Below are 23,688 nucleotides of genomic sequence, written 5' to 3' on the forward strand. Positions count from 1 at the left end.
GTGTTGGACAGGGTGTTAGATTATCTCATCATGGTTCCCTTTACTACAAAAGGTTGGACCAGATGATCTTTCAGCACCCTTCCACCTGGTGCTGTTCGATGGTTCTGTGATTCTATAAAGTGTGTGCTGCTATACTACACAGACTTAAGCAAAACAAAAACTGATGAGGAACAGAGAATTCCAATAGCACTGTTTTCCATACTATTTATAGTAAAAGTGTTAATTATGCATGCTTTGAAAGACTTTCTACATGAAGGAAGGTTGTAGCCATCTGGGGGCTGGTCTCTTCTTGGTCCCAGACAACCAGGGACAGGATGAAAGGACCTAGTCTTAAACTGCACCAGAACTTCTTGCTGTTATTGTTTCACAGAAATGGTGATTAGACATTGGAATGGACTGCCCAGGGAGGTGGTGGAGTCACCGTCCCTGAAGGTGTTTAAGGAAAGGCTGGGCATGGCACTTAGTGCCATGGTCTAGTTGATATCGTGTTCAGTCATAGGCTAAACTCAAGTGATCTCAAGTCTTTTCCAACCGAATTGATTCTGTGATTCTGTAACAGTAAAATAAGGATGATGGAATTTAGAGTTGTCTCCCTTTCCACTGGGTCACATTCTTACGCAGCCCAGGCGCTTCTCAATGAGATTGTCACTCAGCACCTTTATGCCGAGGCGCGGCGTTCCCGCACCGCAGCATCCCGAGCCGGCAGGGTCACCCGACGCAGTCTGTAACTTTAAACCACCCCCGCCTTGCCCCCAGCCGTCGGTGCCGCCCTCGCGGGGCTGACGGCGGCGGGGAGCCGTCCGCCGCGCCGGGCGCTGTCCGCGGTGACGCCGTGCCCCCTGCCCGCCCACCGCTGTGACGAGCGCTGCCGGGTCACGCCCGGCCAATGGCTCCCGCGGCTCCGCCAGCGTCACCGGCAGGGCGCGCGCCCCGCGGCAGAGGCGGAGCGCTGCCGGCACTCCCGCGTCCCGCGGCCACGCGCGCGCTGCTCCTCCGCTCTATGGTCACCGTAGAGATCCACGGCGGTGGCGGATCAATACTGGGACGGCGGCGGCCGTGGCGCCGTGGGGAACATGGCGACGCTGGTGCTGGATAACGGCGCCTACAACGCCAAGATCGGCTACAGCCACGCGAACGTCAGGTGAGGGGCCGGGACGGGGCGGGCGTTGGGCGTTCCCTCATAGCTTCGCCGCAGCCGCCGCCGCTCTCCGCCGGCCCCGCGTCCCTCGGCCGCTCACCGGAGCGCGGACCCGCAGCGCGCCTGCGCTCGCCGCGGAGAGGCGCGGCCTGGCCCCGCCCCTGCGGCGGCTGCTCCCCGCCCCTGCGACGCGCGCTGCGCGCCGTGCCCCCTGTGTCACATCGTGCCCTCTGTGTCACACCGTGCCGCCTGTGTCACACCGTGCCCCCCGTGTCAGACCGTGCCCCCTGTGTCACATCGTGCCCTCTGTGTCACACCGTGCCCCCCGTGTCAGACCGTGCCCCCCGTGTCAGACCGTGCCCCCTGTGTCACATCGTGCCCTGCCGTGTCACACCGTGCCCTGCCGTGTCACACCGTGTCCCTCTGTGTCACACTGTGCCCCGCCGTGTCACACCGTGCCCCCCGTGTCACACCGTGCCCCTCTGTGTCACACCGTGCCGCCTGTGTCACACCGTGCCCCGCCGTGTCACACCGTGCCCCCTGTGTCACCCTGTGCCCTGCCGTGTCACACCGTGTCCCTCTGTGTCACACCGTGCCCCCTGTGTCACCCTGTGCCCTGCCATGTCACACCGTGCCCCACCGGCCAGGGTTCGGGGAGAGTCCCTGGTGCTCTTCCTGCTGTGCCGGGCTGGCGGTTGCAGCTCAGCGCACTGTGCAGCAGAGGTAGGAGGTGGTATTTGGTTTTCCAAAAGGTGTCTTGTCTGCACTGGATTCTCAGAAATTAAAGATTTCCCTCACAACTGGCTCCAGTTAATGGACTAAAGCCAAAATACATCAGCAAAAATATTATTGCAAGTACACTGTTTATGAAAGTGGCGTGAAGAAAGTGAATGTGTCTCATACCATGTTTAAAAGGAAACTTCCCAATCTTTTCCAGCGTTATTCCCAACTGCCAATTCAGGTCAAAGACTGCACGCTTGAAAACCTTTACGGCAAATCAACTGGATGAAATTAAGGATCCCTCTGGTCTTTTTTATATTCTTCCCTTTCAGAAAGTAAGTAAGATATCTTCAGTTTAACATTAAAGCCCAATGTAAATTGTTCCAAGGAATAGTTTTCATACTGTATGTCCCAACTGCGGGGTTATATGTAGCATCATACAAGAATCAGTCAGCAGTGTGAAGTTTAACAGTCATAGAATTGTTTAGGCTGAAAAAGACCTTTAAGATCATCAAGTCCAAAAGTTAACCCTGCACTGTGCAGCCCATCACTTAGCCATGTAGCTAAGTGCCACATCTGCACATCTTCTAAATACCTCCAGGGATGGTGATGCAGCCAGTTCCCTGGGCAGCCTGTGTCAGTAGTTGACAACCCTGTTGGTGAGAAAATATTTCTAATCTAAAATTCTCTGGTGCAACTGAAGGCCATTCTCACTGGTCCTGTCGCTTGTTACCTGGGAGAAGAGACCAACCACCACGTTACTACAACCTCCTTTCAGGTCACTGCAGAGAGCAATAAAGTCCCCCTTGAACCTCCATTTCTCCAGCCTCCCTCAGCTGCTCCTCACAGGATTTGTTCTCTGAACCCCTCACCAGCTTTGTTGCCCTTCTCTGGACTTGCTTCACTCCTTCAATGTCTTTCTTGCTGGGAGGGAGCCAAAACTGCAAGTAGGATTCAAGGGATGGCCTCAGCAGTGCCCAGTGCAGGAGGGCAATCCCTGCCCTGGTCCTGCTGGCCACACTGTTGCTGATACAGGCCAGGATGCTCTTGGCTTTTTTGGCCACCTGGGCACACGCTGGCTCATGCTCAGTGACTGCCAGCCAGCACCCCCAGGTCCTTTTCCACTGAGCAATGTCCCAGCCATTCTGCCCCAAGCCAGCAGTGCTGCATGGTTGTTGTGACCCAAGTGCAGGACCCCATCCTTGGCCTTGCTGAACATCACAAGATTGTCCTCAGACCAGCAATCCATCCCATCCAGAAATCTTTACAGAGCTTTTCTACCCTTCAGCAGATCAACAGTCCTACCCAGCTTAGGGCTTTCTGTTGAACTACACCCTTGTCCAGACTGTCGATAACAATCTGTTGTTAATCCTATGAAACATTTACTCCTTAGCCTAAAAATGTAAATTTAGACATTTTAACTCTCAGATTTTTTATATTACCAGTCTCAATTGTTTACTTTTTTTTTTAAGTGTGATTTTATTTTTCCTAAATAGTATAAATTTGTTTCTAAATTCCTACAGGGTTACTTGGTGAACTGGGATGTTCAGAGACAGGTTTGGGATTATCTCTTTGGAAAAGAAATGTATCAAGTAAGAGCCTTTTCTTAACTACATATTCTGTGTAGATTAAATACTGACTAATGGAATTAACAAATATTAAGTAGAATGGATGATCTTACTGTTCTCTTTGAAAGTGCCTTCAATTAGAAATCACAGGATTTAAGTTTTTGCAAATGTTTTTGAGTTCTGGTGTAGAATTTAAAAAAAATATTTTAATTTTTTTGTCTTGTAGGTATATACTGTTACTGAGTGCAGCTCACATAAGAAATTCATATCAATATAATTAAGAGGTCAAGTTAATAAAAAATAATCAGAGATACAATGTAGTTAAGAGATCAAGCAATAGTTAATGTAAAAGGGAGGGATGAGCTGGGTCAGTAGGCCAAAATACATACACATTTAGTAATCATCTTTGGCTAGCAATTTTCTACCCCTGAATAACCTAAATGTATAAAAATATAAATATCTGATACTTAATTTTTTTCATATCACACAAGCTGGATTTAGCACAGGAAGTGTATTAAGACTTTCTTTTCATTTTTTTTCTTTAAGAATGTTACATTCTCTGGAAATACTTGAGTTTTTTTCTAATAGCTGTGTACTAAGAATGAAAGTAATGGCTCAAATTAACTTAGTCTCTTGACATTTTTATATTTAAAATATAAAGTGCTGGCTTTTGATACATAAATTTCATTTTAGATTTAGGACTGTATTCAATGTTGTCATGGTTTTGAGAATTTGTTTTTAATTCTTCACAAGTGAAGACTACAGAGAGATACAGCTGATAATATTTTTAGGGCCACATCCAGTTATGGTTGAAGTAACCCTATTAAGTCCTCTCTAAAAGAATATTTTAGATACTGGTAAAAGTGAGAAGTCCAGGATCTTTTGCTGGCTTCAGTAGAGGTCATTGGGAGTTTTATTATTGATTCTTCACTGTACAGGGCTTTGGTTATTAGACAAGTAATCTGTGGTGCAAGTGCTGAGCTGTCATGGAGACATTTTTCTGTAGCTCACAGGATTGGTGTGAAGTGTTTTACATTAAAATTGTAGTGTTCCTTTGTGGTGTCTCTTTAAAATGTTGGATTACAATTTGTAGGGATGGGAACAGAATCAGGATATGTATGAAAGTGTTCCCTTCTATTATGTTTTTTACCCATTAATTAGATAAACTTGTATCACTGATCATGAAGCCTTTAAAAAAGCTAAAACATTCTAAGTCTAGCTTCAACAAACAGATATGGCAAGTGGTAATCATGTCTTCAGATTTACATGATCTTCCACTGCTGCATAAGATGGTAAGGGATTATTAATGTTTATGTTTTGTGCAATGACAATCTTAATGTGCTTTTTATAGGTGGATTTTGTAGATACCAATATAATTATTACCGAACCTTATTTTAACTTCACTTCAATACAAGAATCTATGAATGAAATTCTATTTGAAGAATATCAATTTCAGGCAGTTCTTAGAGTAAATGGTGAGTATGTCTCCTTCCACTTTGCATTTATGTATTTTGAAGCTTAACCCTTTAAATAAATGAATAAGCAAGCACACATGCAGACACACACATATATACATAGTAAAATATATTATTTCAGTTGCTTCCTGGCTCCTGAGTAAAAGTGGATTAAAAATTTTAAAAAAGAAATCTTTTACAAATTCAGTTGTACTCTTGTACTACTTCCTAAAGAGTGTCATTGTATATAGTTACAGGAAATTTGAGGAGAGTAAGGGTGACAGAAATAATAGATGGATTTTGGAACAGGATAACATTTAAAGAATTCTACCAAAACTTTGCATGAACTCTTTGATAGCTTTCCTTTTTTAGGGGAGTAGGATTGGTTATTGTGTCTCAAAGGGAATGTGTAAACAACCATACCACCCTTCTGACAGGTAACTGGACACAGGATACTCCTTTTGATAAGTTTGTAGCACAATCAGTGTGATTAGACTTTAGAGGAAATGGAGCATGGACTGGACTTCCTGAAAAAGAATAAATAGGGCCATGTAGAACGCTTAATTTTATCCACTGCCAAAATGAATTAATGCAATGGTTGTATTACTAGGTATTGAGGTCTTGAAAGTCTGTCAAAAGCATTTAAAATATGAAGCGAGTTCACCTTTCTATCACTGTGAATTCTAAATGTTCATATAAAAATGGAATTAAATTTTTTGTATTTCAGCTGGAGCTCTTAGTGCACACAGGTATTTCCGGGATAATCCATCTGAGCTGTGTTGTATCATCGTGGATAGTGGATACTCTTTCACCCACATTGTACCTTATTGCAGAAGTAAAAAGAAGAAAGAGGCAATCATCAGGTATACTGCAGTATATATTTTCTAGAAGAACTGTTTGATGTGCCTGAAGTTAATAATGACAGAATTCCTCATGTTACTCTTTTTCTGTAGGATTAATGTTGGAGGGAAACTCTTAACCAACCATCTAAAGGAGATCATCTCTTACAGGTAAAGCATGCTAATTTTCACTCTGAAACTTGGTATGAAATGAGCTAGAAGTTTATGGGGTATTCTTACTGGTTCTGTGAATTTTAGATTAATTGCTGTTTAAAGGAGAAGGGATTTTTTTTGTCTGTTATAATCTGCTAGCTCCCATCTTGACCTTAAGATCAAGATGAATTAAGATTGAAGAATTAGGCTGTTATTTTTCAAGGTGACAGTGCTTTGGAAGTTGTTGAGGTTACCTGTGTGTTCACAATTATACAAGTCTTAACATATTTTCTGAGGTGTCTCAGTAGATCATCAGTCAGTTTGCTGACTGATTGTATCAATACTGCAAATAAAATGCACTAGGTTTAACCCTTCATTGGTATCCTTCAGCTTGGAACTATATCCAGGTAAAGTCTGTACCAAAGAGCTACTGGCAGGATTACAGCTGTGCTTGTTAGCAAGACAGTGGGCAAATGCAGGTTGATGTATTTACTGAACTGTGAAACAGGACAATATTAAGCTCCAGTAGGCCAGGAATGCTTTTGTAAATTGAATAGAAGCTTAGATACTGAGACAGTAGCTTCCTGTAGCTGAAAAACAATGGTTGCTCAGTTCCAGAGAAAAACTGGACAGGAAAGGGAACACTTAATTATTCTCAAACTTCTGTGGTTTTGGTTTTTGTTGTTCACAGGCAGCTACATGTTATGGATGAAACACATGTAATTAATCAAGTGAAAGAAGATGTGTGTTATGTTTCTCAAGACTTTTACAAAGACATGGACATTGCCAAGTATGTATGAGATGGTGCTACATGTACTATAATCTGTTTGTACAAACAAAACTATACTCTTAATCAGAAAACTTTCCAGTTGAGTTAAAAAAGTCTTGTTAGTATAAAATAGCTGGAATTTAGAACTTGTTCTTTATTCTGTTGAATTTTACATTCTTTTTCAGATTGAAAGGAGAGGAAAATACTGTAATGGTAGATTATGTTTTGCCAGACTTCAGCACAATTAAAAAAGGATTTTGTAAGGTAATAATAATTCTCAAGTTTTTTGACTGTTTTCTGCACAAGTCTAGTGGAGAGGTTAAAAATACTCCCTTTTTTCTAAAACTGTACTGTAACATCTTTCTTGCTATGCATTAATTGGTAAAATTTTTCCTCAGTAAGTTGGGATGACAACAAAGTACTGTTTTTTCAGCATAGCATTTTATGTTCTATTATTTAACAGTTGTAGCTTTCTCTGTTTGTGCTCTGTCATATGACTTATCCATATAATTTTTAAGATTTTTTAAGATTAAGTTAGGAAATGTTTTCTCTGCTTTGATTTTTTTTTTGTAAGTTTCTCTGAATTACATTTAAACACCCAAATAAGGTTAAAACTTCAAAGTCATATTATAGAAGAGCCTGAAATACCAGTGAAGACAGTTTAACAGTTTTATCTCATTTACTGAGCCAGCCATAGTTTTGAAAGCAGTCCTATACTTTAAGGCCACTCTCATGCATACCAGTTTTATTTTGCTTTGGGCAAAACTGCAGTTGGTAAGAGCAAAGTCACTCCAGATTTAATACCGGAGTATACATTATTCTTAAAAGAGTTGCTGATAAGATAATATGACAACGGCAGCGTACACTGCCTTCCTCTGCATGAAATAGATCAGCTGAATATTCTAGGATGTGATTTCTTTTCTTAAGCAATGAGTACTATTCATGTCTTTAATTTAGCCAAGGGAAGAGATGGTGTTAAGCGGAAAATACAAGACTGGTGAACAAATACTTCGTCTAACAAATGAAAGATTTGCAGTTCCAGAAATACTTTTCCATCCTTCGGATATTGGTATTCAAGAGATGGGAATTCCTGAAGCCATTGTTTATTCTATTCAGAATTTACCTGAAGGTATATCCTGAAAGTATTTTGAAAAGGACAGGGGGGTGGGAGAAGGAGGCATGTTGAAATGTTTGGTTTCATTTGGTGTGAAACTGACCAAAAGTCAGTATTTAAGCGTCAAAGAGTAAAACCTTTCTGAGTGCTGTTTGTCAGAAGTAATACTAAGGCTTTCATTTCATAGGTTATGTATAGGTAATAATTATTACAAAGAAGATTTTCATAGGTTTTATGATGCTATGTTAAGCATGGCAGCATTTAGGCTATTAATGTACTCTTAAAAAGCCTGTGTCACTTAAAATCCCTCTTTAAAGGGGGAATTGTGTTGGCGAATGTGAAATTTAGTAAATACAAGAAAACAGTAGTTATCAATGCCAAATTCTGAAAACAGGGAAAACATAGAGTGATTGATCACCTTCCCATATTTCTGTTTAACTGATATGCTGATTAGATGATCATAAATTTTTTGTACCTATATTTATTACCTCTGTTTAAATTCATAACAAAATTGGAAATACTACCACCTTTAATCTTTAGATATGTGTTCCATCTCTTAACTACAGATTTACTTAATTATTTTACAGAAATGCAGCCTCATTTTTTCAAGAACATAGTTCTGACTGGGGGAAACACCCTTTTTCCAGGCTTCAGAGATCGGGTTTATTCTGAAGTTAGATGTCTTACTCCAACTGACTATGATGTTTCCGTTGTTCTTCCTGAAAAGTAAGTCCTAAACTACTAAATGGAAGGGGCTTTATCTTTCTAGCAGAACAAACAATAAAGTAGGGTTTCTTTTGCTGATTAAGAAGGTAGATTAAGTAAGGGCATTAATTTAAATATTAAGTGAACAAAAACTGTGCAACAGGATATTTTAAATCAGGGTATTTTCAGACAAACCAAATAAACTAGAGATCACCTGCTTGCTCTGTACTTTACCTAATAAAGTTAAGGAAGTGTTTTTAGGGTCAGCCTTTTTACTGTAAACAGATAAATATGACTGTATTGTAAGTATGTAAGATTAGAACGTAGTCTTTTACTTAGAATTTTCAGCATCTGAATGCTCCCATGTCATTATTAATATACTACTTCAGGGGTTAGGAAGGGGTAACATCTTTGCAGAAGGAATGGAGACAAAACAAGTACATTTTGAATATACCAAAAAAAGTCAACTTTTAAAAAAGTATTGTTAAGGAGTATTTTTAAATACTATTAAAGAATTATTATCCGTGCAAAGTAAATACAAAGCATATCTATGTGGTTCCTTCTTCACACCTGCCTTCAAAGAGGCCCTTTTTTAAAAACCAAGTCAGCTAGCCCTGCTAAAGTTTCAGACTTTGCCTCATAACTTCTCTAGAGCTGGAGGGTTTGATTTAGCCATCAAAAATGTAGTTTAAATAGATACAGCTAAATAAAAGTCTTGGAAATCATCAGTGCATATTTCTATTTTAAATTAATCTATAAAGGAGTAACAATAACTTTCATTTTCCAGCCCTATCACTTATTCTTGGGAAGGTGGGAAGCTCATTTCGGAAAATGATGATTTTGAAGACATGATAGTAACTAGAGAAGACTATGAAGAACATGGACACAATATCTGTGAAGAAAAATTTGATATATAGGTAGCATAGTTGGATGTGTTGTTATTCCATTGATTTACTTAGAATGGAATTCTTTGAACTACAACCTCTTTTCCATCAGCTAGGATTGTGTTTTAGCTTTCCTGTATTGAATTGGGTTGAGAAAAATAATTTTCAGAGTTTAGAAATGAAGTTTCACAAGTGTAATACTATGAAATAATATGTTTGTTGCAATTTCATTATGTTTGTATCTTTTTTGATAGCTTCATTGTATTTTTATTGCAGAACACCTCAGTGCATGAGGCAATAAAAATATCAAGTGCTTGTACTGGTGTGATGCTAATACATAGTGAGAAGAAATGGGTTTGGTTTTATTTTTTCAAAATGAGTATTATTCTAACTTACAAATTCCACTAAAAGGGCATTAAACATATCTCAAAAGGACCTTTTGATGTTGCCTCTCCTGAAAAGTAACATATGAGTTTTATTTTTGGTTATTTTAGTGAGTAGCTATGAGGGAAATATACTTGAAATGTGACCACTGCTATTGACAGTATACTTAGGTGTTGAGAAAAGAGTAATTCGAACAATTCCTTTTTCTAAAGGGTTTTTGATTTTGTAGGTTGTGGAGTTTTTTGTTTGGGTTTTGTTTTAAAATAAGCTTCCTGCCACTCCCATCTTTCTGATAAGAAGGTGTCACAAAGGTGAACAAAGCTTGCAGCTGTGTCCTGGGTGATGACCCACCTGTGTCCTCTCCACACATCCTAGATAAACACAAACACCCCAGAACTTGTTATTTCTGGCATCAGAAGCTGTGTTACTTTGCCATCAGTTGTGCAGCATGGCATGCAGGAGAGGGAAGAGCCTGGCCTAAGAGCCAGAAGGCTGGGAGGGCCAGGGTATAAGGGCGTGCCTCACCTGGCCTGCTTGCTTGCCAAGACAGAGGCACTCAGGGTGGAAAATGGACACTGGAGTATCCTGTTGTGTTTCATACTCCCTCTCTTGTCTATCCTAACATAAAGCCAGTAAATATTCCTACACAGTGCACTTACCTGGCTACCTGGCATAAGGGCAACATGGAAGAACAGCCGGTGCTTCAGTGAGTGGGAGATGATCTTTCTTCTTGAATGTGGCTTTTTTTACTTTGGAAAAAGCTCAAGGTTGTTTTCCTCTAGTCCAGCCTGCTGAGAGGAATGAAAGGGGTACGTTCCTCCTGCTGTTAGCAGCTACGTGAGCCACACAGTAGGCAGCTAGGGTATGAAGGCATGAGACCAGCACCTACAACTTGTTGGACACAGATTGTATGATTTTGTGTAGGACATGAGAAAGTCTGGTACAGTGTCACTTTGACAGCCACATGGAGAAGCCTTTATGTCCAAGCTCTAGTTTTTTAACTAAGTGCTTCATGAAAGTGTCAGCATACTTTAGCTGAGACTTAAAGAAACTTTCAAGTTCTGATGAAAGCACTAATGAACTTTTTGTAGGAGTAAACATGAATGCTCTGTGAATAGAAGCAAGCCTCCTTTGAAGGTGGCACCACTTGTGCTTTCATAAGACTGTACTGAAAAGTACCTTGGCTAAACTCTTCACTCTTAATAGTCTCTACTTCAAATAAATTCATACTGGCAATTAATTTGATAGCTCTATGCTAGAAATCATAAACAGAAATGAGCGACAGGTCCCAAGTTTCTTTAGCACATGATTCTGTGTCAGATACTGTTAAAAATAAGTGACAAAACTTTATTAAGTCAAATAAAATGTTTCTAATTTTGGAATTTAACTGAAAACCAGTAGTCTATAATTCACCAAACCTATTCTGTGGGCCTTACATGTAAATAACAAGCTTCTGTCAACAGAAGATTAAAAGGTAAGTAGATCCTTCTCTTAGGGTATGTGAATAAGACAGGGCTCTCAAGAGCTCTTCTTTTCCTTTGCAGAACTAGATCAGTCGTAGCTTCTTGTCCCATGAACTGAAGGGAACCCCAGGGCAGCTATAAAGTGCTGCTCAGAACACTTCCTTACTGTTTAATACCTGGTTCTACCTGCCCGCCACCCCGAGCTGCCTCTTCCTGATGAACACACTATGAAATGAAAGGCTCATCACTTTTTATACAGTTATTTATTATATTTAAATTAGCACCAGAAAATTCTAAATCAAGTCACAAAGTGCAAGTTTGTTTTTTAACAACACAGTTTTCCCCAAAGCAATTCCCAGCCCACCCAGCCTACAAATTACCATGTTATCACCTCTGCCTGTTACCAGGTTTTGTATTTTGAATAAGACACAGTAAACAGACAGAAGACAGAGAAAGAGAGAGAGATTAGAAAAAAAAAACAACTAAAACCTCTTTCTTCTACTACTCAACACCAGAAGCACTTAATCAGGAAATACTTTCCTGTTTACAAGTCTCAGTAACCTGCTTCTGTATATGCTCCCTCTTCTGGGTAAATGACCACAATCCCACATGGGTCTAGGAAAAGAATACTTGGCCCCATAGTATACGAATTAGGGCATTCACCTCTGAAAGGGGAAACTTGGATGTTTTTCCTCCTCTAGAAATTATTTATTTCACACTGGTGAGTCACACTTAAATAACAAGTGCATAAATATGGATTCATGGACAGAGATTTCAACTACATTCTCTGATTTCTAATAGGCCCAGGTAATTTAAATAAGGCTACTACAAATATTCAAGTTAACTAAGTGTACAGGTAATAGGTTGTGTTGTTTATATCTTACAGTGCAACTATTTCAATTAAAAAAAAACAGCACTTGTTCTAAGAAAGCTTTGGTATCCTGCTCACTTGACTATATTTGAAGCCTATAGGTAGGTGGAGACACCTAAACCAGCACACTCACAACAGAAAAAAAAAAAAAAATCATGCTTATAGTGGAACTAGTCCAGCATTGGGGCCAAGAAAATGATAGAGAAGGATCTGTCACACAGGGAAGAGGCTGAGAGTGCTGTGATTGTTTAGCCCTGAGAATGCTCACAGGAGGGAATGAAGAAGATTGAACCAGACACTTCAGCAGTGCCAGTGAAAAGGACAGGAGGCAGTGCAAGAAATTCCGCCCAAGCATAAGGCAGCTTATTTTGGTTGTGTTTTTTATTTTTCCTTTTTGGTGTGGGGGTAGGGGCTGTTTGCTTGTTTTTAAATACTGTGAGACTGGTGAAAGTCTGGACCAGACTCACCTAAGTGGCTGTGACATACCTGGTTTTGGAGATATTCTAAACTCAACTGGAAAAGTCCTTGAGCAGCCAGCACTAATCAACTCCAACCTGGCTGGTGAGACTAGGCCAGAGATCCTTTCCAATACCAAATCTTTGAGCCTTTGTCCAATACATGACAAAATGTCTATTGCAAGGATGAAAGAAGTAATATAACCCCTATCACACTATATCACATATTTATTTATTATTAAATAAAGACAGAGCATGAAAAAGAGAAGGCTTTGGGGTGACCTAATTGTTGCCTTCCTGTACCTTAAGGGAGCCTACAATGAGATCTGGAGAGGGTTTCTTCAAAATGTAACTTTTCCCCTGAATCAGCAGCAGCTCAGTCTGCCAGAGTGGGGAGGCAGTAACAACAGGCTGTAATTACTGACTGCAAGCACACAGAGCTCGCCTGCCTAATAAATCCTTTCTGCTGCAGATTCAAAACCCACTGACCTGCTTCCAACATTTTTTTACACATTTTCTACACTTTTACAATACCCAGAGGAGTCATAACCTACAGTTTAAGATGAGATGAAGTAATTATTAATTAAAGATAGAAAAAATTAAAACCCCCTACTAATTATCAACCCAAGCATGGCTCAGAACATAGATGTGGCTTGGACAGAAAGCCATGGGGCTGTGAGACAGATGGAAAAAAGTGCTAAACCCTGAACTCAAGGCAGCCCAAACAGTGAGCTGTTACTACTTACCTACAAATAATTAAGTGTATTTTGCTTAAAAGATTAATTAGATTTAATGCTTTTTAGCAGCATACTAATTTTGATAGTTGCAGCTTCCTGAAACTGAAGCTGTAAAGATGTAAGATAAAAACATTTTTAATGAGCAATTTTCATGTGCCTCATTCATTCTTTTAAAAAAATATTTTAAAAAGGCTGTATTAAAGTCTAACCATTTGGAGTACAAAAGTCACATGTAGTTTTACAACCACTACAGTAGACAAAAGAATGGTATTTTCGGAATTCTTTGATTAATTTCTTCTTTTGCTTCGAAGGAACAGTAGGGTCATTGTCTATCTCTTGAACCAGTGCTAGAAGATACTGATTGGTTTGTTGCTTTTGATCTTCATATTCTTTGGTTGTAATGCGCTGACAGAAGGTGAAGCCTTTGTGAGAAATCAGAGGTTCAGATTAAGTTTCATGCATCATGTAAAAATCTTGTTTAAAAATATGGTAAGAAGCATAGGTATATTGATATTCCAGTTCAGATGTGATTACATCTACAAGCAATGTGAAACATACAGCTCTTCATTGAGAATGGATGGAAATCTAAACATGACTAGAAAAAATCAAGTTGAAAAGCAGTGTTACAAGTACAGTATCATAGAAGATTCTGTACTGCAAAACAGGCCTGCAAGACAAAGAGCAAATACAGTAATCACACAGAAACATGAAGAACATTACACAATAAAAATGGCACCTGGCATTTGTCAGGATTCAAAGATTCTCTGTAGCAAGGCTCAGTACCTAATGCAAGTGAATACACACTTTGGAGAAATAGTTGCCTCTAAACCAGACTACAAAAATCAGGAACAGAATTTAGGAGCTTCTACGTGAGTAGACAGCTGAGCATGGTATGGGCACCAGAAGCAGAGGTGATGCAAGAGAGATACTTAACTCAGCACACCTTAGCTTTTAAAAGGTTGTGAATCTCTGCAGTAAAGTACTGCCCTGCAAGGACTCAAGCCCCCTCACTAGGCAGGCGAGTTCTGGCCTGAGGAAAGACAGGCACTCAGCTACTCCACAGACACTTTTTACTCCTATACATATTAGAGAGCAATTTGGTTGAACAAGTGTCAGCTGCCTAAAGGGGAAAGTTTTCTTACTAATCCTTCTTTACAAACACCATCATCTTTAGACTTCACATAGAGAGTAGTATTAACCTGAGCTGTCAGAGTTTTCATGTGGGCCTGTCCTTCCCATCTTCTAAAGTAAGTTTGTCAAACACCAATACTTTTATGGTTTAGTAGAATCAGATGAAGAAAAAAGACGGCTCTTTCAGAAGGGGAGGCTTAACCACTGACAAAGATATTAACTCTTAAAACTTCAGCATGGATCTTTAGTTCTGTGGTTTCAAGTGTCTTACTAGATTAAAACCAATTCCAGAGTTCTCTTGCTGGTTTTAGTCTTTTTTATTTCCAGCAGACCTAAGGATTACTTTCCTGCAATTGGGAGACCCCTTTTCTTATCTGGGTCTCCCAGCCTTCCCTCCTGCTCCCACCTGGACTTAAGAAGCTCACCAGCAAAGAATGCTCAATAGCTCCTAGGAAAGATTTTGGAAAGAAAAGGGAAAATGACACCAGCATATGAAGCACACAGGATAACAGGAATATGCCATGCCAGAGAGTTTTACAATCAGATCAAACTATTTCAGCAAGTAGATGGAGCCTATATGCATTTATAGATTGGAACCCCAAAACTTAGTAAGAAAAATGGAATATGGGGTTTGTGCTTCTGTTGTCTCTTCAGTGTGTCAATGGGGATCACACAGGCTCTGAAAATATTACAGACAGGCAGCTCTTCCCACTGCTGCTCATCTCTGCATTCTTTGGCTTCATAATGTGTGATTCTCAAAACACTGAACCAGAAGGCATTTGGCCTCATTCCAGAATCCAGCACAGATGGTAAAAGATTCTGAACCAAACTACTTCTCTGGCAGCTGCTGTACTAAATGTATTATTACACAGCAAAATAACTCAGTGCAATTTGTTTCCCAAGAGGTTTCTCTTCAGTGTTTAAGCACACAATGCACTGCCAATACAGGAGTCAAATAAGATGAAGAGCCAGAGAGAAATTCAATTATTTAAGCCAGCCCTTTTAATCATTATTGGCAGCAAGGCCAGACAGAACGTTAGCTCAAAAGAAATAAGCTGAAAAGCATTAACCCCACATACAGAAGGGTAGTGTAGCCTAAAGGGAAGGCATTTGATACTTGGTGCACAAGTCCTAAGATCTTAATGAACTTTATGCTTACCCAGAAAAAGGGGAGAGTACTTCAAAACACTTAACAATCAAAACTCTAAACAATCACAGTCTGTGCTCAAGTAATCTATCAGAACCTTGAACTACTGAGTTCTGTGAGAATTTATAGGTGTCCTATGGCAAAAATAAAAGAATACTGTTCCTAAATATGAAGTCCCATCAAATTCTCAAACCAAATTAGAAGCAAATCACTTCAGGAAGCACATTTTGCACTACTAGTTCCAGAAGTAATTATTTGGTTAAAAAAAAAAAAAAAAAAATCATAGCATATCCAAACTAGATTAATAGAATCCTTGCTCTCCAATATTCACACCAGATTTGCAGACAGCATATAATTTAATACTTAGTGTAGTAGCCACTAACCCCCCTAAATGCATCACTTCCAACAAAGGAAAATAAGTCTACACACAATTATAGTCAACTGATGATAAATTAGTTCTTATACAATAATTTACATTAAAAACTTCTCATCATCTACCTGAATTGATATCTGGATCTTGCCCTTCTAGCAAACTCTGAAGTCTCCTACTCGTTAGTTCCAGAAGAGTTAAAGGAGCCTAAAAATACAACCCAACAAAGAAAATATTACAAAAGCAATACTACCTCATTTTTATAACCTAAAGCTTTCAGAAAACCAATTTAAAAATACATAGTTAAATGCAGAAGAATTTATGCCCACATTTATTTAGGTACACAAAGTATCTCACAGAATTGCACTAAAATACATAGTTTTAGTAAGATGCATGTGTTTACTTCTGGTATTTCTGGCCAAAGAAATAGGAAGCAAAAAGTTCTAGATGCCATTTTCTATGGCAAAAGCTGCAGTGCAAAACAAGCTGATTTCAGCTTTCACACAAGGCTCTCAATTGCAGCTGTCAGAATGAACCACTGTCCACTCGCTGTCACTGCTGCACAGTTCTGGCCATAACTCCAGTGGAGAATCAAAGGCCCAACCCTCATGCCAGAAACCTTAACACAAATTAAAAAAGGGGGGTTGGCTGTGTACTAACAAATAAAAAACCCTCAGTAACCACTTAATGCTTTCAAACTAAAATGGAGCTAATTAGGAAAAAAAAAAAAAAAGTTCTCACATGTCTTGACCTGAAGTCAGAAGTGGAAATCAATGTATTGTATAAAAATAAAACAGTATTTTACTGAAACCAAATTTCTGTGAAGCTTATTTTTATAGGGTAAGGTAAAGTTTCATCTTTTCATATGTGACAATATGATGAAACATAAATTAAGGAAATTATATGTGCATATTTACACAACTCATCAAGTTTAATAGAAAGGCTACTAGCATTTTGTGGTTCTATTTGTTTTCTTCAATTTAGAAGTTAACATTCCAAAATGCTGAAGGATCTTTTAGAGTTGTAAAAGCTGTACACATACACTGGGGTACAAGAGCATGCCATTTGTCTACCACTCAGAGTATGCCAGTGAACTTCTAAAGGAGAAAGACACTAAGATACCTAAACATTTAGTAGGCATTCATTACCAACAAGGCGCCAAAATGACTCTATAAAAATTATTATTATTTTAAATATTTTCCTAATAGAAATTATTCAAATACAAAGAGAGAATATAATTTATAAAGGATTGCAAAGCTCTCAAAAATCTGTCCTGTATAGTCTGGAATAACTTCTCACCCTGTTTGGCTGTACTATTAAACTGTAACAAATGGAACACTAAACACAGTTCCTCAGACTTGTCATACTCAAAAAAAAGCAATTCATGGCATTTAACATTTAAAATTACAAAACCAATGATGTAAGGAGAATGATACCTTGAAGAGCTCAGAGTGATTGTCCATCAGAAATTGAGTCAGCAGTTCTGCCTGTGGCTTTGACAGCGTCCTGTTTTGTAAGATGAACTTTGTACAAGTCTTGATGATCACAAATCTGTTCTCAAACTAGAAAAAGTAGTACCCGGATTTGGCATTAGATTGACTTGCAGAGTGCTAGCAAAGACTAAGTACAACAGGATGCTATCAGTGGGAAACATTGACACAGAAAGGCAGTAAATGGAATACTTCTAACTAGACAAAAATTCTAGCTTTGCTATGACAAACTGCTATTTTTCACATTAAGCAGAACAGATACTTACTTGTTTTTGCAATCTGTAGCCCTCAGATTCTGATGCAATGGCTAGGAACGTAAGGAGCCTGTGAAGTTCTTCACTAATATTCGGTGCTAATAATTTTAAATAAAGTTGTAATGCCTCTAGAGCTTGATCTGTTTTTCCTTTTTCTGCCATGGAGTAAAACAGCATATCCAATGTTACTATTCATTTTCAGAGTCATGAATACTTATTTAAATACCAAAAATAATCTCAGTTTTGGAGGTGTTTCCTTCCAAACAAAATTTCACATTGTTCCAGTTATTAAAGGATTCTTTTCTCAATCCACAAGTTTTAATTTTTCCTCTCCCACCAGTGGCAGGGTGGCAGCAGGCAGTGAGTGAGCAGCTTTATAGTACTTAGCTGGCAGCTGGGGTTAAGGAACAACAACCCAATAGGACTGATGCAGCAGCAACAAAGCCTGTTTAGGTAGAATTAGTCTTAAACTTGTATTTAAATGAAACCCTTCTGGCTTACTTCTATGCATATGATGGGAGAGTTCTCAATAGTCCCTTTTATAATTTTAAATAACTTCTATTGCTAAAAAGGATCCTATGTCTCTAACTTTAAAAATCTTATTCTTGTTAACATGAAAACTTTATAGCAATGATTTTAGTTTTACATAATTTCTTAGCAGTAGCAATAAGGCAAATTCTGACCTGGGGTAAGTAAGTTGCACAATGGGAGTAGCTACATATTGAGTTACCCACAGAGGTTAGTGAATCTCTATCCTTCCAGATTCTCAAAATTCTGTTGGACCATGCCTAAGCAAATTGATCTAACTTTGAAATTTGTCCTTGTCTTGAGTAGAGGTTCCTAATACTGATCTTGAGCATTTCGTTCCAACCTAAAAAGTGCATCTGCAATGGCACTGCAAATGGTGCCATGATTCAGTCAATTGATACTTAGTGACTTCCTCTACACAGCTTTCATCTTTGTTTTTTGTTCCAGGTTGCTCTTACCTATAAGTTCTATAATTCCTGAATGAATATCAAAATCCTGACTGGCAAGAAGAGAGTCCTTCTTTTGACTATAATACTTCATAATAACATCAAAAAGAATCTTCTTGTATGTATTCAGACTGCTGGGGCTGTTAGTGCTTTGAGGTAACTGCTGACAGACCATCACTAGGAATTGGTCAGGAAAATACTCCAAGCATTCAATTGCAGCATAGAGCCATCTGTCAAGCCTGCAGAAAGAAAAAGTTGTTTTAGTGCTTGCTTTAAAATGCTCTACGTGTTTTTATTTTCACAGATTCATAGAATATTCTGAGTCAGAAGGGACACACAAGGATCACTGCATCCAACTCTTAAGTAAATGGGATTGAATCTGTAACCTTGGTGTAATTAGCACCATGCTCTAAACAACTAAGCTATCACAGAGTCCATTTAATCCTTTAAAAGAAAACTAGATAGAAATAACCATGCAGGTATAGTCACATATATGAACCACAATGCTGAACTGGTTTATTAAGCAGTTTGTGTAACTTATTTCACTACAGCAGTTCAAGAACCTGCTCAAAATGGGCAACTTCCATGTTTTTCTGATGCTAAAGGCAATACACCTGAGACAAACCCAGAGCAAAACAAGCAATCATGCCAGACTGTCACTGACCCCAGGAATTCAGCTAGTATTTAAAAGCCAAACACCACCACCATCATTACTTCAACACACACATTGACAACCCACCAGGGCTAACCAGGGTGAAAAAAGCTGATCTTTACAGAAGAGAAAAAGGCAGTTAGTTTGTAAAAAGAGGAAAATAAAAGTTGGTTAGATCCCAGAGGACTACAGAAGCAGTTTATTATATAATCTACTATAAAGGCATGAGTTTTCACAAGCATCTATTGTCTCTATATCTCAACTGAGGAAAGAAAATGTAACCTAATTATGCACCTAAAATTCAGGTGCATAATTTATTATTGAAAGAAGCCAGAAGATTAGGAAAAGTCTCAACCATTTTGTACAGAAGGAATATAAAATCATAGAACTGTGTGGGGCAGAAGAACAATTACTTTTACTTGATTCTGGATGTAAAATAATTTGATCTGAACCAATGACAAGTTGCAAATATTATTTAAGATCCACAGAATCTTATTTTTATCATGGAGAACCGAAACAAAGATTGTGAAATTGAAGATAAAAACTGAATTGACAAAAATAGTAATTCCTAAGACATTCACATGAGCCTTGACATATTCATTAGAAGCACATGCAAGATAGAGATCTGCCTAAGTACACTAAACAGGAACACTACAAAAGTAAGAGAAGATTTAAGGAAAAGAACACTAACAACATGCAGCCACATTTATATTCTCATTATATAAGCATTCCTCAGTGCTACAGCTTGGTTTCTCCTTTTCTCTTGCTAACAATAGATGCCTTATTGACTTTGTATCTTCACATCACAGCCACCAGGAACTGTGAAAAAGACTCAGAATAAAGTTTTCAAGTTCTGATGTCAGTTACAGAGACCTAAGAGTAAAGAATCTGATCTAGAAATTAGGCATGTTTACAACACTCAAGGTTAAAGTTTTAATGTTTACTTGAAATGCTCAAATGTCCAACTCTAAACATATACTTTTTGTGAAATCACTTACCGCTTCTGAAAAGAAGTCAATCACACTAATGTCACTTCTGTCTACAAGTACACAAACATAATGATGTCTATTTGGTCACTTAACACAAATCTTTGATCAAGAATAAAATAAAGCCTTTACTAACAAATTTATTTAATAGATATAAAACTTACTCGGGCAAGTTTAAGCTACATGTAACCTCTCTGTCCAGGAAAGTATTTGATATAATCACGTCTTCTTCTTTGCCAAAACTGTCTGATTTTGTCTTCACTGAAGACACCAAGATATCTTCTAGAAGGGGAACATCAATTAACTGCAGCAGTCGTAGCAGAGCTTGCTGTTTCCAGACATCTTCTATTACTGATACCATAAACAAACAAAAACCCCTCAGAAACAAGATCTTATGTAAACAACTAACCTTTGTTTTTACTCACTAAAGAATCTTTTAAATGTTCAAAAAAACTGGTAACAGCATAGTGTGAAGTTGTTGTGCTGGGTAAGAAGGGATCAAAATAGGAATGCTAAAAAAAATAAAAAATGTCTCCCCCATCATATTAGGATTCTACTCTACTCTAATTAGTAGAAGAAAAAAAAAACAAGTAAAAAGCAAAGGAATCACATAATAAAGATAGTCTTAATCTTAAGACCTACTTCCTTCTGAAGTAGTATTTTCATAAATAGCACATTATGCAAAAATATAACCCTGCTGTGTTTCCTTCTGTTTACAAGCATTAACCCCTTTAATGCTTATTTAGATATTTTGTTATAAATGACAGGTTAAATTTACGTCTCTGTGGAGCATTGCTGAACAGAAATGGGGCAATCACTACAAGATACAGTGAAGAACAATCTAATTTTAAAAAGAAAAAATTCAATCCTCACCTCCTTTCGAAAGCAGGTGAGTTGGTTCATTAACCATGATCTTTGGAGGTAAAGATGCATGAACATATATTGACTGAAGAAGCTCCTCAATCCTCTTTTTATCAGCTGCTTCCAATGCTAAGGGGTTTGAAAGTGTTGTGCCACACTTCCTGCTTAGGGAGGGGAAAAAAAAAGATGTACAACAAATACTATTAGAACACAGTTGGCTTTCTGTTGCTTACTGCTCTTAAATCAGAGCTTTAGGGCTTTATTGTACATGGAGTCTATCCTGCCACTAGAATTCCTATCATCCACATCTGCCTTGTGGAAAGGGCAAGGACATTGATTCCAAATACTGTCTGTAGTTCCACTTTGTTTACTGGCTTTCAGTAACTAGCTCATTCATGCTAAGTCTCAGATTTCAGCACAACTGATAGCAAAACCAAATTATTCCTAGGCTTATGCTACTGTGCCAGACTCTATTCCAAATAGCAAATGACAGATCAAAATACTTTACCTAAAAACACCTGGAAGCATCTACAATTTAGCCATGACATTTCCCAAAAGTGGCACAGACTTTTCAGAAGTCTCCAACACCTGGTTTAGTCAGACATAACTTAAAGGTAACCCTCTTTAACTTTTTTTTAAAAAGAGAAAAATTAGTTCAGAATAACTCACTTGGAACATCGTTTTGTTTTCTGTTTGCAGATTTGCTCAGGAGATAAGCTTTCATTGTCCTTATTCTTTCTTGGAAGAAGAGGATCAAGACCGCTATTTACAAATCTATAAAGACTAGTGTCTGTGTCTTCAAACTCTGTTTCCTTCCCATTCTTGAATAAGTAAAGCTTGGCTCCAACTGGCTCAAACACTTTGTGATCCATCAACGCTTGGCATACACGGACCCCCTTCAGCCGAGAAATGTCGTTGCAGCTTAGGTACATGCTTTGCATAAGATGGCTCAGTACCACATCAACAGCATTGGAGCCGGTGAAACAGTTTCTATATGTTTTCAAGTGTTGTCTACGTCTTTTGATTTCCACTTGATTGTGAAGGGCATGTATAATACTATTCCACAGCTGAGTTGCTTGAAAAGGACCATCACAGTCTGCAAAATGTTTATATGAAAGTTTTACAAATTTAAAACCTTTAATACTTTAAAAAAAAAAACACCGTGATTTTAGTTTTACATTAAAAAAAAATCAGAAATCAGCTGAATTTTACAGACAAAGACAATATTTCATGACTCAGTCCTTACTGTAAGCTGACACACACCCGTTGTGGTAGAGTCAAGAGAAGAGAACAAAAATCCACTAGAAACAAGTTATGAAGGTTTTTCGGTCATTGTTATGACCACACATGTTGTACGTATGCACTGAATCATTAGAGAATCGCAAAACAGCCGAGGCTTGCAGGGACTCTGGGGTCTATGTGGTCCAACCTCCCTGTTCAAGCAAGCCCACCCAGAGCTGGTCGCCCACAACCAGGTTTTGCATATCTCCAGAAGCCGAGTTGTCCACAAACGATATCAAAACCTCTCTGGGTACCCCTGAAGAGAGTCTGCCTCCATCCTCTTTGCACCCTCGCAAAGACACCCCCAAGCCTTCTCTTCTCCCGGCTGAGCAGCCCAGCGCTCTCAGCCCCACTGGGGGAGGTGCTCCGAAGCCCCAGTTGATCCTGACACAGCAGCTCAGCAGACAAAGTGTTTGCAGGGCATTAACCGCGCCCGGCGCCCAGCCCAGCTCCACGCCCAGCCCTACCAGCGGCGTCCCCCGTCAGCTCCAGGGGTACGCCCGGAGGAAGCTCCTCTCCTCCCCGTTTAGCTGCCGAGCCCCCCCAGCCCCGTTCTGCCCGACGCCCCCTCCCGCGGCACCGGCAGCCGGGGGCGCCAGCGCAAACAACGAGCAGGCGGCGGCCCCTCGCAGCCCGCTCCGCTCCCCGGCTCCCCCGACACAGCGGGGGAAAAGCTGCTGCGGCGGAGAGACAGGGATGACGCTCTTCGCCCACCTCGGCGCCGCCCGCTGCCCCGCCGCGGCTGCAAGTCGCTCTGGCTGCGGATCCTCCTGAAGCGCGGAGTCAAATACCCCGCCATGGCCGCGGCCGGGCCGCTGGCGGAAGCCGGCAGAGCGCATCACTTCCCGCCCGCCGCCCCCGGCCGCGCCCAGCGCCGCCCCTGCGGGTCGGAAGTGAGCCCGGCTCCGGCCGCCCCCGCCCCGCCGCCGAGGCTGCCGCCGTCACTATGGAGTAGTCGCGGCAGGACGGGGTCTGAGCGAGAGACGGAACCGGCGTGACAGGCGGCCCGCTGGGCCCAAAGGGCGACGGGCAGCCGGGCGCTGCGCCGGCAGCTTCCCGCGGGCTCAGGTGAGAGGCCGCGGCCCGGGTCGACAGCGGCTGTCCGTGGCCTGGTGGCGCTGCGCGGGGCGGGCAGGGCCGGCCGGCTCCGCGGGGGCGGCGGTCTCGGGTCCCGGGTGCTCGACGCTGACGGCTGGAGGGGAAGGGCCGCCCCTGAGGCTCGATCGCCGCGCGGGCAGGGCCGGGCGGAGAGCGCTGAGCTGCCCGAGCCGGCGGATCGCGGGTCACC

The 23,688-nt window shown here is 40.3% G+C and overlaps 3 protein-coding genes across 3 annotated transcripts in view; 2 read left to right on the forward strand and 1 right to left on the reverse strand.

Moving 5' to 3' along the window:
* The first annotated feature begins 891 nt into the window (after positions 1 to 891).
* On the forward strand, positions 892 to 9,632 carry ACTR6 (actin related protein 6). Its single transcript, XM_084205517.1, has 11 exons — positions 892 to 1,141; positions 2,076 to 2,193; positions 3,382 to 3,450; positions 4,778 to 4,901; positions 5,608 to 5,743; positions 5,834 to 5,890; positions 6,564 to 6,662; positions 6,827 to 6,905; positions 7,599 to 7,770; positions 8,343 to 8,481; positions 9,248 to 9,632. Exons 1-11 carry the CDS (start codon positions 1,074 to 1,076, stop codon positions 9,375 to 9,377), a joined length of 1,191 nt encoding a protein of 396 aa, XP_084061643.1. The 5' UTR covers positions 892 to 1,073; the 3' UTR covers positions 9,378 to 9,632.
* Positions 9,633 to 11,554: 1,922 nt separating this feature from the next.
* On the reverse strand, positions 11,555 to 23,216 carry DEPDC4 (DEP domain containing 4). Its single transcript, XM_084205403.1, has 9 exons — positions 23,115 to 23,216; positions 21,789 to 22,215; positions 21,132 to 21,280; positions 20,423 to 20,609; positions 18,633 to 18,859; positions 17,659 to 17,801; positions 17,339 to 17,464; positions 16,031 to 16,109; positions 11,555 to 13,676 (listed from the first exon to the last, which is right to left on the reverse strand). The coding sequence occupies exons 1-9, from the start codon at positions 23,197 to 23,199 to the stop codon at positions 13,459 to 13,461; spliced, it is 1,641 nt and encodes a 546-aa protein (XP_084061529.1). The 5' UTR covers positions 23,200 to 23,216; the 3' UTR covers positions 11,555 to 13,458.
* A 92-nt stretch (positions 23,217 to 23,308) lies between these two features.
* The window catches only part of SCYL2 (SCY1 like pseudokinase 2), a 29,372-nt gene continuing 28,992 nt past the window's right edge, over positions 23,309 to 23,688 (forward strand). The window contains exon 1 of the mRNA XM_084206531.1: positions 23,309 to 23,468. The gene's annotated coding sequence lies outside the window, so the exon portion shown is untranslated. The remainder of the gene's footprint in view (positions 23,469 to 23,688) is intronic.

Source organism: Fringilla coelebs (assembly GCF_963513975.1).
Source record: "Fringilla coelebs genome assembly, chromosome: 5".
Taxonomy (NCBI): Eukaryota; Metazoa; Chordata; class Aves; order Passeriformes; family Fringillidae; genus Fringilla; species Fringilla coelebs.